Here is a 16,748-nt window from a genome sequence, read left to right on the forward strand (position 1 = left end):
CAGAAGAGAAGCTTCACAAACTGAAGAAGAGGTAACAGGCAAAACAACAGGTTAAGCACTAAACAGATATCGACGAAGATCAAGAGCAAATACAGACAGGTAAATAAACACTGCGAGTCCATTGTGTGAGAATTGACAGTTAAGTGGCGTGAAGGTGAGTTACTTATGCAGGCAGCGATGAGCGAGTGAATCGAGTGCAGGTGCGGTGAATTAGAAATCGGGTGATGAGGAGCGGAGCGCTGAGGGAGGTGTGACAATGACAAAGTTTGCACACATACCCGAGTTCGCTGGAAAAAAGCACGGGCACAGCCGATGAATTCAGATATAAACCCTTTGTTTCTTTCAATGGTCTGAAGTCCTCAGGGGTAAAATGTTCACTGCACACCCTCCAATATTTGAGAGAATGTAGAGGTGTACTGATATCCAGGTTCAGCACGATAAGCCAGAGCTTCAATAGCTCATGACCATGTATAGGCAATCAATGAAAAGTTAATATTTTTCCCAGCATGCATTTTCGTTGGGGTTTCTGAAGGTTGAAGCATCCAGGATACACACGCCAAACGACCATTTTGAACAATACACTTATACAAATACAAATCTACAGCAAAGACTATTAAACTTTTGTACAGTGCTCCTTCTCTTGTAAACAATGACGCGCTTCCTGCCACCTCCTCCACGTGACGCGTGACCTTACCAACAAGCTTACGTCACACTTCTCATGAGCACACATCACAGAGATGTACAGAAGCGAAAATTTGTAGTTAAAAAGTATAGAAGTATTGTTTTGTTTAAAAAAACAATAATCAATCGTTTGCATTCAGAAGAACTTTATTTTTCGACTGGAGTCGTGTGGATTATTTTGATGCACCCTAAATATGCATTTTGGACCGTCAAAAAATGGAGGATATTCAGTGGCATTGTTTAGAGGAGGGCTGAAATGAAATCCTAAAAGTCATAAATTCTGTTTTGATGAAGAAAGAAACTCCTGAGGCCTGAGGGTGAGTAAATTATCAGCAAAGTTTCATTTTTGGGTGAACTATTCCTTTAAGTCCCCTATATTCCATTACATAATACTAAGGTTGCAAAATTTCCATGAGAATTAACGGGAATATATGGGAATTAACGGGAATATATGGGAATTAAAGGGAATTAATGGGAATAAACTGGAAATTTGCAAAATTGCAAGTTAGCTTATAACAGGGAACTTAAACGTAGTTGGAAAAAAAAAACCATCTCGCAGCATAATCTTGGTTAAAACAACCAGATTTAATGCAAATTCAGTTTAATTTCTACCCTGCGCATTTCTCAATCAAATGCACACAGCACACTACTTACTGCAGGCTACTTACTACAGCAGGACTACTGAAGCCACACTACTGCATTTGAGCCCAAGGACTACATCCAGTCAAGTAAGTTTGATGATATTACTAGGGTAAATATATTTGATCTATGGTATTAAAGTTTAACTAGCAAATACCAAATCAAAATGTGTTTATACAGTAGCTAGCTAGCCAGTAAATCAGATATGCTAAATGTAAACTAGCTAACACCATTTCATTGACAATTTAAGAGGCTAGCTATCATGGTTCTAGCTAGCTCAACTGTGATGCTGTTTCTTCTGCCTTCTGCTAGACAGATTTTTATCATCATACAAGAATGTAGGTTATAGTTTGATTTAGCATGCTGACTGAGGAGTGTTCATCTATTCATCTAGCCTATTTCTATTCATTTGTCCAGCATCAATTTTAAAATATTTTTACCATTCCAGAATATTCCAATTGTTTAGCTAACTATTTATATATCTGTGCATGGAAATGTATTAGTATTTTTTACACTTTTTTTTCTAATCGTATTCTACAGAACAATGCCACGTGCACCATCTAATGTGTGGATAGATTTCACCTCAGCCAATGTAGAAGGAAAGGCTATGTACATTTGCAAATACTGTGCATGTTAAGAATGCCACAAAGATGCAGCAGCATATAGCCAAGTGCCCAAAGTTTTTTTTCCAATATTTCCAAAATTCCCCAGCTTAACTTCCCATGTAAAGTTTCTGGAAAGTTTCCGGAAATTTTCCGCCTCTTTGCAACCATACATACTACACATTTAACATGTATTACAGAATTATTATTATTATTAATGGAAATTCTGTCATCATTCACCGTCATGTTGTTCCAAACCTGTATGACTTTCTTTCTTCCATGCAACACAATAAGGAGATATTAGACAGAATGTTTGCCTGAGTCACTATTTAACTTCAGTGAATGTTTTTTTTCTCCATATTTTTAAAGGGAATGGTGACCGAGACTGTCAGTCCCTAACATTCTGTCTAACATATTTTATAATTTTTGAGTGAACTATTCCTTTAACGTCTATTATGTCATTTGTGAAAGTAACGAGTTACTACTTGAGTACTCTTTTAATTGGACACTTTCTTACTCTTACTCAAGTAATTATTTATGTTAGTACGTTTACTTCTACTTATTTATTTTTTTTAAGTAATTGTACTTTTACTTGAGTAGTTTTTGGCTACTTTACCCTCCTCTGCTGCCAAGTCATCATCAGTAACTAAAGAACAAAATGGATGCGGTGTGAATGAGCTCAGGTCACTAAATTAATTCAGGACATGTGCTGCTGTCACAGAGAAGACTGACAACTCGATCAACTCCAGCAGTACACTTTAATACAGAGAACTTAATCAAACTGAAAGACTGTAAAAACATCTCTGGACATCTCCTTGACTTCTAAGATCTTTTAGACACCATTTATAGAGCATTCCCAAAACACCTTCCATAAAGTGATATATTTCTGAGTTAAACAATAGTCAGTTGGAAATAATTTAAGTTGAGACCTGACTTGATTAGTTTGAGAATGATAATGGATGATATTATTGGTTAATGTTATTCCCCCTGCCTGCATAGTCTTGGTTATGTCATCAGAAAAGTAGTTTTAGAAATGGAGATTATATTTAAATTCAAACAAGCCTTGTCTTCAGAATAACATACACGGAAAAATTGTTTACATTGCCAAAGTTCATAATTAGTGTTTGGGATAGTTAACCATATTTAGCCTGATCTCCTGAAAATTATGTGACTGTTGCAACATTTTTGCTAATTATATTACGTTTCATCACATATACCTTTCGCAGTGAAAGGTCTTCTTTGTGGCGCTAAAAGCAAGTTAAATAGTTTTTAAGTTTAATGCCCAATTCCCAATGCGCTCAAGTCCTAATGGTGGCGTAGTGACTCGCCTCAAACCGGGTGGTGGAGGACGAATCTCAGTTGCCTCCGCGTCCGAGACGTCAATCCGTGCATCTTATCACGTGGCTTGTTGAGCGCGTTACCGCGGAGATATAGCGCATGTGGAGGCTTCACGCTGTTCTGCGCAGCATCCATGCACAACTCACCACACGCCCCACTGAGAGCAAACCACATTATAGCCATGACCATGAGGAGGTTACCCCATGTGACTCTACCCTCCCTAGCAACCAGGCCAATTTGGTTGCTTAGGAGACCTGGCTGGAGTCACTCAGCATGCCCTGGATTTAAACTCGCGACTCCAGGGGTGGTAGTCAGCATCAATACTTGCTGAGCTACCCAGGCCCCCCGCTCTATCAAGTTTTTAATCAACAAAACTGACCTCTCTACCCTAAACCTAACCGATAGTGTTACAAGAAAACACAAATGCTGAAGGAACCATGTGTTTCTATGACGCTTTGGGCTTGCGTGCTCTTCAGGACTCATACCCCGATCCTTTGCATTGTAAGTGCAATGCCCTATCAGTTGAGCTACCGTGCAATTTAATCACAGCTGAACAAGCTTGTAAATGTTGTTGGTTATGTAACGCAAATGTCAAAAAGCATCACTTTACAAGTCATGTTATGCGCTAAAGTAAAAGTGTTTTGATGTCATAATAGCATTGTGTGAGGAACAGGGTTTATAAAAAAAATAAAAATAAAAAAAAAAGTACTGTTTTACTCAAGATTTGTGTGTGAATGTTAATAAAAGTCATTGTTGTTATAGTGCCTCTAGTTTTAATTTCAACAGGAAACTGCTCTAATATGCACAACAAGCCATGAAAGATCATTTTGCAAAAATGTAGGTATAGTAACGTGAAGCTACGAGACCAGGTTGACCACATTTACTAAAACAAGTGATCAAACACGGCCTAGGCCTATGTGATCAGGTAACCAAAGTCGATCCTCTTCTTTAACACTCTTTAGAGCATTGCAGAAAGATTACAAATGGACCATTAAGCAGCTGTAAAAGCAGAGCAAGGCTGGATCCAGAGCTCTGATGTGAAGTCACGTGGAAGATCCTGTGGCGACGAGACGTCCCGTGCAAACAAAGGCCAGGAATTCAACAAAGCCTCTTTTTCAGCTTGTCTGATGTGTTCAATGTACAAGCAAATCTCTCAAACATGTGTGAATGACACAGACACAAATGGGCTTATCAGTTAAAGATTAAGTCAAAGAAAAATACTCATTTAATGCTCATATAAAGCCACTGAACGTCCAGTTTGACAACAAATGTCAAAGCACACTCGCTTTGCATGTGAACCAACACAACATCTGCCATCAGTGAATCAGCATTTTAACTCAACTGACCCTTCGCTAAGCTTTTTAAAACATTACCGACCAATCCTACCTTAGAAACTGTTTCCATTAGGGATGTTGCGATTTATATAGTTTCACTATTAACCGTTAAAAATGTCATGGTTAATTTAAAGTGAAATGTTTTATTTAGGCTACACGTGGCAAAATTATTATATATAAAATATATTATATAAAAGAGTTTTTCGGTGTAAGCCAAAATGAAAAATAATTTGTACTTGTGCCTGGGTAGTGAGTAGTGCAGCTGTTCCTATGGTTATAAACGATGTCCACATTGTACGTGGAATTTATGAAAATGTGGTTGTCATTACCTGAATTTTTCGGGAGTAAATATGGTTGTTGAATGCGGTTGTCACTCCCGTAAATTACCGAACTGTGTGTGTATAGAACAGGATTAAGCACTAAATGGTGAACTGACCACAGTATTTAGCTGCAGTGTACGTGGTCTTTAAGAAGTTACTTTTTAAACTGTCCTCATTACTTAAAGCATTGCTAGTGCACAAATTCACAGCATTCAACAATACATTTTACTTTTAGTCATTATCAAGACTTTAAATTGCAATGTTCCCATTATTATGCATCTTCCAGAGTTTCATTTGTGTTAATTTGTGACTTCTAGCACTCTTGTTACATTGAAGTACATCACTCTGCACTCGGGATGCACTTAAGCAGTGTTGTGCGCTTAGAGGGCTGCGCTTAGAGTCCATATATCCCTAAGAAATGCATCAACTAACATGTTCAATTTTGATATGAAAAGACTGTTTTGCCTCAGTGTTCTTGCATAAAATAATTTGCAAATAAATGTAAAACCGGTTAAATGTGTTTATTTTTTTTTCTCAGACGGTAATACAACTGTCAAAACCTTACACCGTGGCATTCCTAGTTATTATACACACACAAGTTTTTGCGTCTTTCTAATGTAAGTCTATGGAAGTCCTGTGTTTAACTGTGTGGAAATTATTTTAAAAATATAGTAAAATGGTAAGTTTTGAGGTTGTAATGGTCATAAGTGCTATCTAGATAAGAAACGCACTTGGTTTTGAGGCTGTGATGCCCAAAATGCTGTCTAGATAGACAGCTCACTAGGTTTTGAGATGGTGATTTCTGTGTACAATTGATTAAAAATGTAATAAGTTTTGTTTTGTCATGTTAATAAGTAGGCCAATGTGAATTTGATTTGTACAAAATAGCAATAAAGTAATTCAGCTTAACTGTTCTAAGTTTGTTTTGGAGGTGTAGCCAACATAAAGAATATGGTATGAATAGCATATTTCAGGAATCACCATCATTGTTATCGCATCTGCTCTAATAAGACCCATTTGCCACGCAGCTGGTATTAGTAGATTTAACATTTTCACGAACTGCACAAACTCCGATCGCAAATGACTGTTTTTAATTTCCAAAGTGCACCACTGAGGCCAAAAATGATCTAACAATGATCTTACATGAACAAGATCACCATTGAAGATCTAACGGGATGAATAGTCCCGTCACCAAAGGGCTCACTGAACGCAGTAAGTAACTTGGTCAATTTAAATTGGCTGTTAATAAGTTTGAAAATTTTATATGTCATATTATTTACTGTATGTGGACTAATAATTTAAGAAGTAATTTAGCAATAATTTAATTTATTTTATACCATAGATATCCATTTAAAATACGTTTTATTTGCCCTAACATTAACAGACATGTTATGCTTAAAAGATGCTTAAAAGAAACTGGAGCACAGCTCATATCCACCATTGAAATCTGCTACTTTGTTTACGGTAATTTAATATTTTAATCGACATTAATAATTGCGATTACAATATCAAGGGCAATAATTGACAATTATGATATTTGCTATAATCGTGCAGCCCTACTAGACAGACAGTTCACTGGGTTTTGAGACTGTGATGGCTAAAAGTGCTGTCTAGACTGGAAACTCACTTGGTTGATGGCCAAAAATGCTGTCTAGATAGACAGCTCACAGGGTTTTAAGACTGTGATCGCCAGAAGTGCTGCCTAGATTGGAAATTCACTGGGTTTTGAGACTGTGATGGCCAAAAAATGCTGTCTAGATAGACAGCTCACTAGGTTTTGAGACTGTAATGGCCAAAGAATGCTGTCTAGATAGACAGCTCACTGTTTTGACACTATGATGGCCAAAAGTGCTGTCTAGATTGGAAACTCACTTGGTTGATAGCCAAAAATGCTGTTTAGATAGACAGCTCACAGGGTTCTGACACTGTGATGGCCAAAGAATGCTGTCTAGATAGACAGCTCCCTAGGTTTTGAGATTGTAATGGCCAAAGAATGCTGTCTAGATAGACAGCTCACAGGGTTCTGACACTGTGATGGCCAAAAAATGCCGTCTAGATAGACTGCTCACTGGGTTTTGAGACTGTGATGGCTAAAAGTGCTGTCTAGTTTGGAAACTCACTTGGCTGATAGCCAAAAATGCTGTTTAGATAGACAGCTCACAGGGTTTTGACAATGTGATGGCCAAAGAATGCTGTCTAGATAGACAGCTCACTGTTTTGACACTGTGATGGCCAAAAGTGCTGTCTAGATTGGAACCTCACTTGGTTGATAGCCAAAAATGCTGTTTAGATAGACAGCTCACTAGGTTTTAAGACTGTAATGGTCAAAGAATGCTGTCTAGATAGACAGCTCACTAGGTTTTGAGACTGTAATGGCCAAAGAACGCTGTCTAGATAGACAGCTCACTAGGTTTCGAGACTGTGATGGCTGGAAGTGCTGCCTAGATTGGAAACTCACTGTGTTTTGAGACTGTGATGGCCAAAAAATGCTGTCTAGATAGACAGCTCACTAGGTTTTGAGACTGTAATGGCCAAAGAATGCTGTCTAGATAGACAGCTCACTGTTTTGACACTGTGATGGCCAAAAGTGCTGTCTAGATAGACAGTTCACTGGGTTTTGAGACTGTAATGGCCAAAAATGTTGTCTAGATAGACAGCTCACTAGGTTTTGAGACTGTGGTGGCCAAAAGTGCTGTCTAAATTGGAAACTCACTTGGTTTTGAGACTGTGATGGCCGGTGGAAAGATTTCGGGAAGGTCCATTTTACGCGCAAATTGCTCCGAATATAATCATATATTTAAGAAAGATTCATGAATGAGGCCCATTCTTTGTGGCAATTATGTAGGTGTATAAGCAAAGGTTTAATAAATCAACACTGTTTCTTTCTATACTTTGGGCATTTGAAAATAAAGTTGGCATTTTTCCAACTGTAATTGCGCATATTTAAGATGACATCATTGCTAGTGTACTGAAAGCAAATAGTAGAAATTACGCAGTGGCTTTGTATATTACAAACTCACCCTGAAGCGGCAGTTCTCTGGCGTGGTGAGTGGGGCTGAGTCGATTTCTCCCGCGCCAGTGGGCACGGACCATTAGCAGTACATCTCGATGCAAGATGAAAGTAATGTACAAGAGCATTCGTGCCATCGGGATGAAGGGAAGACCACTCTTGGATTTACAGTGGATGTGCGAGTAAGTTTTAATTATCCACAACCACACATTCAAATTCTGTGGTAATGATTGCATTATAATATAATCCAAATGATTTTCATGATGTTGTTTCGTTAACGGTTCTTGCACATGCATTATTCCGGTGATGTGGACAGAAAACTGGACTAAAATAATACAGTGTTTCCTGTATTACTATTAAGCGCCACAGCAACACTACTGAATCTACAGTGCGAGACAAGACATAAAGCACTACCAGTAGACCGATTCCAAAAGAAATGACTATTTTGAGCCAGCTCTTTTTAGTGAATCAAAAAGACTGTTGAATCCATTGCAGCTGACTGAATTAATTGACTTCAAATAAACCAAGAACTGCTACTGTGTTGTGTGTACTTTAGGCTCATGAGAGTTACTGGTCGTTCATATAACAACATGTAATTTAAAATACAAATTTAAGTGAATAATCTTAAAAAAAAAAAAAAAAAAGTTATTCTAAATTGACTATCTGGCAATTAAATATACAATTCTTTAAAAAATGCAGTTCACTTTTAAACATGCATACAGTATTGTTTATTTGTCCACTTGTAAAATGCAATAAAAAATAAAAATATGGCCGGTATGAAATCTGAATGGCTGGTAAATTTTTTCATCCACCAGCCACCTTAATTTCGGACCCTGGGGTGGAGCTTCACAAAGGATCAATTGTCTGTTTCATAAAACCCATCATGAACTGTTAGAAGAAGATATTCCTCACCTCTCTCTGCTTGGTCTCTGGGCACTCGGAGTGTAGCGTCAGTGTGGCCCCCTCAATGTTTCGTGGCATAGGGGTGGAGCCCGGGTTAATGATGAACTGGATCTGGTCTGGTGAGATGGTGTGGTGAATGTAGCCCTGCGACATGCCATCCGGGTCAGCCATGAAGGCCAGGGAACCCTCATCCCCCTCGCCGTCCTGCAAGAAGGTCATCCCATCCTCCTCTCCTTCCTCGTCCAATCGGATGGGGTCTTGCTCGATGAGCACGGTGGTGCGATCATAAATCCTTCTCGAGGAAGACGAGGGTCCCGAAATTATGCCATCGTCTTTGTCAAAGTTGGCCAACTTGTCTTCATCTTCCTCCTCTCTGGCCAGTTTGTCGACGTCCTCTTCTTCATCTTCAAAGAGCATGTCTGTCTCTGTGAGAGGACAATTCTCTCCCATGATCCTGACAGAGGAGCTCAGTCCTGGGTTTGTGCCAATGTGCTTGCTTTTAGTGCAGCTACAAGAGGTTTAAAGAGTTGGTCAATGTAAAGAAAACAGCCATTTGTAGTTTATATCAAAACTTGAGACTGTGGATTCATTAATTATTGATTTAGTAAACAGAATTTAGTACATTATGTATCAAGAAGTACAACTTGACACAAGTAACTATAAAGCATGACATTACTGTATAATAACAACCACTTTCGTGACAAGAAACTAGGACAGTGCAGGGAAACTATTTTTAACTGGTGTTCCTGTAATTTGTTGTTCCAAAACAATCAGGGTGAAGGTGTATGTGCAATCTAAAACCACTGTTGATATGCAACCATCACAAAAACAACCACAATGATCTTTCAAAAACTGACCTTAAACACATGCTGTGAGCAGCCAATCTAGACAGTATTTTTTGGCATAATAAGTGCTCACTGTGAACATTTTTGCCTATGATGCCCAAAAATGCTGTCTAGATAGGCAACTCCCTACGTTTTAAGATTGTGATGGCAATAATGCCATCTAGATAGGCTACTCGCTAGATTTTGAGACTGTGATGGCCAAAAATGCTGTCTAGATAGGCAGCCCTCTAGATTACAATGCCCAAAAATGCTGTTTAGGTAGGGAACCCACTAGGTTGAGACTATGATGCCCAAAAATGCTGTCTAGATAGGCAACTCCCTACGTTTTAAGATTGTGATGGCAATAATGCCATCTAGATAGGCTACTCGCTAGATTTTGAGACTGTGATGGCCAAAAATGCTGTCTAGATAGGCAGCCCTCTAGATTATGATGCCCAAAAATGCTGTCTAGATAAGCAACTCACTTGGTTTTGAGACTGTGATGGCCAAAAATGCTGTTCAGATAGGCAGTTCACTAGATTTTGATACTATGCTGCCCAAAAAGTCATCTAGGTAGGCAACTCACTAGATTTTGAGACTGTATTGCCCAAAATGTTGTCTAGATAAGCCATTTACTAGGATTTGACAATGTGTTGCCCAAGAATGCTGACCAGATAGGCAGCCCACTAGATTGTGAGACTCTGATGCCCAAAAATGTTGCCTAGATAGGCTACTCATTAAGTTATGAGACTCTGTTGACAAAAATGCTGTCTAGGCAGGCAGTTTACTAGGTTATGATGGCCAACAATGCTGTTTAAATAAGAACTCACTAGGATTTGAGACTGGGATAACCAAAAATGCTGTCTAGGAGGTAGGCAGCTCATTATGTTTAGAGGCTTTGATGCACAAAAAACTGTCCAGTCAGGCAGTTCACTGGATTTTGATAATATGATGCCCAAAAGTGCTGTCTAGATAGGCTACTCACTAAGATTTGACAATGCGTTGTCCAAAAATGCTGTCTAAGCAGGTAGCTTACTAGGCTTTGAGACTCTGTTGCCAAAAATGCTGTCTAAATAGGTAAATCACTAAGTTTTGAGACAATGGCTGCATCCAAAATCATTGGCAGCTGACTTGCTGCCTAATCCATTAATGGTTTAACTGACAGCTGTTTTGAACAAATGGAACTCTTAAGGAAACTGGTCTCCAAAGAGTTTGAAAAGCACCATATTTTCATTCTACCTCTGTATACAGCCTCCGAAGGCTGTATTTTCCTGGTTTCGGACACAGCCATTGATGCACAAAAATGCTGCCTAGATAGGCTAGTCACTAAGTTTTGAGACTGTGTTGCCCAAAAATGCTGACAATTTACTAGCTTACAATGCCCAAAAATGCTGTCTAAAGGCCTGTTCACACCATATCTGTGACAATTTTTCAAGACGAATCTATGACGTAAGGCCTATTCACACGAGTCTGTAAAAAGATTAAACTAAACCATAGTGTTTCACTCCTGTACAGTAGGCGGCGCTGTTGTTATTCCAGACAGTTCTCCTGTCTGCACCTTCCGCTGTTGGAGATTAATATAATGAAAGCTTGAAACAAATATCACATATGTCAGTGTTGAACTTATTTATTTTTTCTGGTGTAATATACGTTCTCATTGTCCAATTATATTGTATTGATTTATGTCTGTGTAATTCATAAAAAGGTAACTTCATTCATTCTATCTGGCAATTTTTGGAAAGTAATTGATATAATTTCTAAAATAATAATGAAAATGGTCCCTCTGTGTCCCAAGCTTTGTATTTTAGGCATATTTCCCATAAATCTGAAACTGAAGAAACATGAAGCTAAGTTGGTAGTCTATGTTTGTTAAATGCTAAACGATTAATTTCCATGTACTGGAAAAACGTCTCTCGCCAAAGAGAATTGTCAGCCTGCTTATGCTTTAAAGGGAAAAGTTGATGTATTTTATAAAATTTGGGGTTTATTTTTTAAATTTATAAATAAACATGACTTGCAGTTAGAATAGTAAGAAAAACTTGTATTATTCTTTTCCTGGATGTCTGGTTTATATACAAATCTACATATGGAATGGATTGGAATGTGGTGTTGTCTCAATTTTGTTATTTAAATTTTTTTCTTTTTGTGTCTTCATGTTAGTGTTCTTACTTTCTGTTCATAACTGTTATTCTATATATATATAATTTTATTAGATGTCAGTAACCAAGAGGGTAAGGGGAATATTTATATATTAATTTTTCTATATTTTTTTATTAAACATGCAAAATCTGTATGAAAAAAACCATGTATAAATATATATATGTATATACAGTTGAAGTCAGAACTTTGCATACACTTAGGTTGAAGTCATTAAAACTCTTTTTAACCACTCCACAGATTTCATATTAGCAAACTATCATTTTTGCAAGTCGTTTAGGACATCTACTTTGTACATGACACGAGTAATTTTTCCAACAATTGTTTACAGACAGATTGTTTCACTTTTAACTGACTATATCACAATTCCAGTGGGTCATAAGTTTACATTCATTAAGTTAACTGTGCGTTAAAGCAGCTTGGAAAACTCCAGAAAATTATGTCAAGCCTTTAGGCAATTAGCTTCTGTTAAGAGTAATGAATTGGAGGTGTACCTGTGGATGTATTTTAAGGCCTAACTTCAAATTCAGTGTCTCTTTGCTTGACATCATGGGAAAATCAAAAGAAATCAGCCAAGACCTCAGAAAACAAAATTGTGGACCTCCACAAGTCTGCTTAATCCTTGGGAGCAATTTCTAAACACCTGAATGTACCACTTTCATCTGTACAAACAATAGTATGCAAGTATAAACACCATGGGACCAAGCAGACATCATACCGCTCAGGAAGGAGATGCATTATGTCTCCTAGAAATTAACGTAGTTTGGTGCGAAAAGTGCAAATCAATTCCAGAACAACAGCAAAGGACCTTGTGAAGATGCTGGAGGAAATATGTAGACAAGTATGTATATCCACAGTAAAACGAGTCCTATATCGACACAGCATGAAAGGCTGCTGAGCAAGGAAGTACCCACTGCTCCAAAACTGCCATAAAAAAGCCAGACTACAGTTTGCAAGTGCACATGGGGACAAAGATCTTACTTTTTGGAGAAACGTCCTCTGGTCTGATTAAATAAAAATTGAACTGTTTGGCCATAATGGCCATCGTTATGTTTGGAGGAAAAAGGGTGAGGCTTGCATGCCAAAGAACACCATCCCAACTGTGAAGCATGGGGGTGGCAGCATCATGTTGTGTGGGTGCTTTGCTGCAGGAAGGACTGGTGCACTTCACAGAATAGATGGCATCATGAGGAAGGAAAATTATGTGGATATATTGAAGCAATATCTCAAGACATCAGCCAGGAAGTTATAGCTCGGTTGCAAATGGGTCTTCCGAATGGACAATGACCCCAAGCATACCTCCAAATTTGTGGCAAAATGGCTTAAGGACAAAAAAGTCAAGGTATTGAGTGGCCATCACTAAGCCCTGACCTCAATCCGATAGAACATTTGTGGGCAGAACTGAAAAAGCGTGTGTGAGTAAGGAGCCCTACAAACCTGACTCAGTTACACCAGTTCTGTCTGGAGGAATGGGCCAAAATTCCAGCAACTTATTGTGAGAAGCTTGTGGAAGGCTACCCAAAACACTTGACCCAAGTTAAACAATTTAAAGGCAATGATACCAAATAATAACAAAGTGTATGTAAACTTCTGACCCACTGGGAATGTGATGAAAGAAATAAAAGCTGAAATAAATCATTCTCTCTACTATTATTCTGACATTTCACATTCTTAAAATAAAGTAGTGATCCTAACTGACCTAAGACAGGGAATGTTTTCCATGATTAAATGTCAGGAATTAGAGTTTAAATGTATTTGGCTACGAAATGTAAACTTCTGACTTCAACTGTATATACACTGAACAAAAATATAAACGCAACATGTAAAGTGTTGGTCCCATGTTTCATGAGCTGAAATAAAAGATCCCAGAAATTTTCCATATGCACTGATTAGATTAGGGCCTAATGAATTTATTTCAATTGACTGATTTCCTTAAATGAACTGTAACTCAGTAAAATCTTTGAAATTGTTGCATGTTTAATTAATTAATGCTGTTAAAGCATTAATACACCTAATTTTGCATAACTGTTTCATTATGTTCTTTCCATGGTGTTGATGCATTTTGAGGCGTATTTAGTAGTAGATCAGTAAAGAGCACTGTTGGATATGTATTTTTCTACGAGTATATTACAAACGGACATTTGAAGCCAACTTCTCTTTTTATAATGCCTGGATTAATGCCTGGATAATATTACACAAGGTACAGTGATATAAATACATGAGGAATGATGCATAATAAAAGAATATAAAAGAATAACCTGGCTCTTGGTCTTTATAAAAATTATTGCAATACTTGTTTTTATTACACTTGCAATCAAAATAGCAGTATGGTTCTGCAATTCGTCTGTCTACAGTAAAATATAGTATGTAAAGAGTCTTTTTTGGGGATTTTCCACAAGCTCAGTGCAAACAAATTGCCGAACCTCGCTGCTATTTTAATGCCATGAGAATATAACAGGCACAGTGATAAATAATGTACATCAAGACAAAAAACCATAAGCAGACTTTCAAAAACAGAACGGGTTAATGTTTGCAGTACAAAGGTTTCATGAACTGAAACTATTTGTAATTCTATAATTCTCAGGGGTGTGTATCAGCTGTAGGTATGCTGGTGTTTCCAAGTTGATTAGTGCCACCAACACACTGGACTGAGCAGCTGCAGCGACTCTGGGAAAATGACAAAAAGCTTTTATCTCACTGGTCAGTCAGTTTTCATCGCAGTCCGAAGAAAAGTGCTGTCTAGGTAGGCTACTAGCTAAGAATTGACACTGACCACGTTTACATGCACTTCAGAAAATGGTTTATTCCAGGGTTTTAGCAGAAAGCGGCATCCTGAAACGTCATGTAAACCAGAACACTGATTTCCTTATGTCGTTTAAGGGATTAAGAGAAAGAGGTTTAACACACCAAGGTTTCTTTTGGAGAATGCGGCTTTATGTTCTCATGTAAACACATAAGCGGCATTCTGACTGGTGTTCGAAGAGTGCGTGTGAGTGGAACAGACCGCCATACATATTTGGATGGAGCCCAACAACAGGTCAACACAGCGGAAAGAATTCAACATTTCTGGGAGTACAGTGGGAAAATGACATGTACTATAAACCATACCCATTTATACACACCAATGTAAAATATCGGCTGTCCCTAACGTCCGCAAATATGGGCTTGTACATTGGAGGAATCCCAGAGTTTTATGTAAGAGGGAAACCCCCAATAAAGCATCGCAGTTCAGCTGCAGGTTGCAATAGTAAGTTAAGGAAACAAACAAAGCAACAACTCTGGAATATCTGGAAAGAAAGCGAATCAACAGAGAGTAAAATAGCTAAGTCTTCCTCGGATGCCATGTGTGTTATTACGTTGCTGTGGAGAAAGCTGCATACTGAACGAGCCGCATGTATACGGGAGTAAAAATTACGCCGCTTATACAGTGCATGTAAACGGGAACGCTGTCTAGGTTGACACCTCACTAGGTTAAAAGTAGGCAGTTCGTTAGGTTTAGAGACCTTGATGCCCCAAAAAGTTGTCCAGATAGACAGTTCACTATATTTGCATACCACGATGACTTGGGAGTCAGCTCACTACTAGGTTTTAGGACACAACCACAGTCAACCACATAGTCAATTGAATACATTTCTCTAGTATACTGGACGAGTTATAAAGCAGACATTATGCCCCAAAGTGATGGACATGTTGTGACAACAAAGATCCCTTCAGATCCAAAAGCATATATGCTGTTATCTGACTCTTGTGTCTTCTGTCATTACGGACACTTTCTAGAAGTTTCCATGTTCACTTTGACATTAGTGACAGTCACATGTCATCCGTCAAAATCATATCAGGACTTCAAACACATGCGAGTCTGACATACAGTCTATATTATATGATATATTGAGCTCGAAGTGATTAAATTATGAATAAATAAGAACTGTCAAGCCTGTAATGCTAACTCCTTAGCTCACCTGAGTATTGACGCTCCAGTCATCAGTTCAAGTGCTTCTGTCATTTCAGCATTAATAGACAAAGACACTGAAATACAATACATTTAATGTAATCAATTAAAACAATTGTATTTAGTCTAAGACACGAGTCCATATATACGCTAACAGGCTAAAGTGCTAGTCTCCATTCACATCAATGATAGCCGTTAGCTTCACTGGCACACCATTAACAACCGTTTATAAACTATACACTGTCGTCGGACAAAAGTGCAGTACAGTTGTCGTTTTACTCCATTACGGTGTAAAATCCACTGTTCAGGGTGAATTTTAGATGTTAAAGCAATATAATGTAATGTAGGGTGGATGTATGCTAACAGATTTAACTAGTTACCACTGAACAGAAACCAATCAAATCAAGACAAGCCATTAAAACAAACAAACGACAACAACACGCTCTTATACCATTATATTAACACGATAAAAATCACTTACTGTATTTACCTGTGTTATAATGGCCTGTGTAATGTTGTGTACATTGTGTGTTCATTGCTCTCCAGTGGCACCATCATGAGAGCAGCGCAGACTGACTCCAGATCAGTTGACTTCAGTGTTCAGTTCCTCAAGCTCCCGTATGGAGATAGAACTGTTTCATATTAACATACAAATTAAAAGAGATTTACAAATAGAAAGTTGGTTCACAAATAAATTGAATGAGATCCACAAATAAATGTTAGGAGTTTCACAAAAATGAAGTGAATTCACAAATAAATAAAATGAGATTTGCAAATAATAAAAAAAAATATTTACAAATATATTTTTGAACTCACAAACACAACTCTGTCCAGCATTCGTTTGTGAATCACGTGCATTCATTTGTGGATCGTTTCCTGTGCATTTGTGGATCGCTACATGCAATTGTCGATTTTGAAACAAATCTAGAGTCAAGATGTGTACACAAATCTACAAACAGGTGGACTCCACCCATCATCTACTCAAGCCAAT

General features: G+C 38.0%; 1 protein-coding gene across 8 annotated transcripts in view; it reads right to left on the bottom strand.

The window, feature by feature from the left end:
• Window positions 1-16,330, bottom strand: part of LOC127452526 (metal regulatory transcription factor 1-like) — a 45,753-nt gene extending 29,423 nt beyond the window's left edge. For 6 of the 8 annotated variants that reach the window (XR_007899280.1, XR_007899281.1, XR_007899282.1 and 3 more), the window contains exons 1-3: window positions 16,239-16,328; window positions 15,768-15,834; window positions 8,837-9,335 (exon numbers count right to left, since the gene is read on the bottom strand). Coding sequence is in view for 5 of the 8 variants with exons in the window: in XM_051718037.1 (XP_051573997.1) it covers window positions 8,837-9,335; window positions 15,768-15,834; window positions 16,239-16,293 (621 nt within the window). In the remaining 3 variants the exon portion in view is untranslated. Of the gene's footprint in view, window positions 1-8,836; window positions 9,336-15,767; window positions 15,835-16,238 lie in introns of all 8 variants that reach the window. The other 2 variants (XM_051718035.1, XM_051718038.1) reach the window with 2 other exon arrangements.
• Between the last annotated feature and the right edge of the window lie 418 nt (window positions 16,331-16,748).

The sequence above is a fragment of the Myxocyprinus asiaticus genome, chromosome 15 (assembly GCF_019703515.2).
Source record: "Myxocyprinus asiaticus isolate MX2 ecotype Aquarium Trade chromosome 15, UBuf_Myxa_2, whole genome shotgun sequence".
NCBI classification, from domain to species: domain Eukaryota; kingdom Metazoa; phylum Chordata; class Actinopteri; order Cypriniformes; family Catostomidae; genus Myxocyprinus; species Myxocyprinus asiaticus.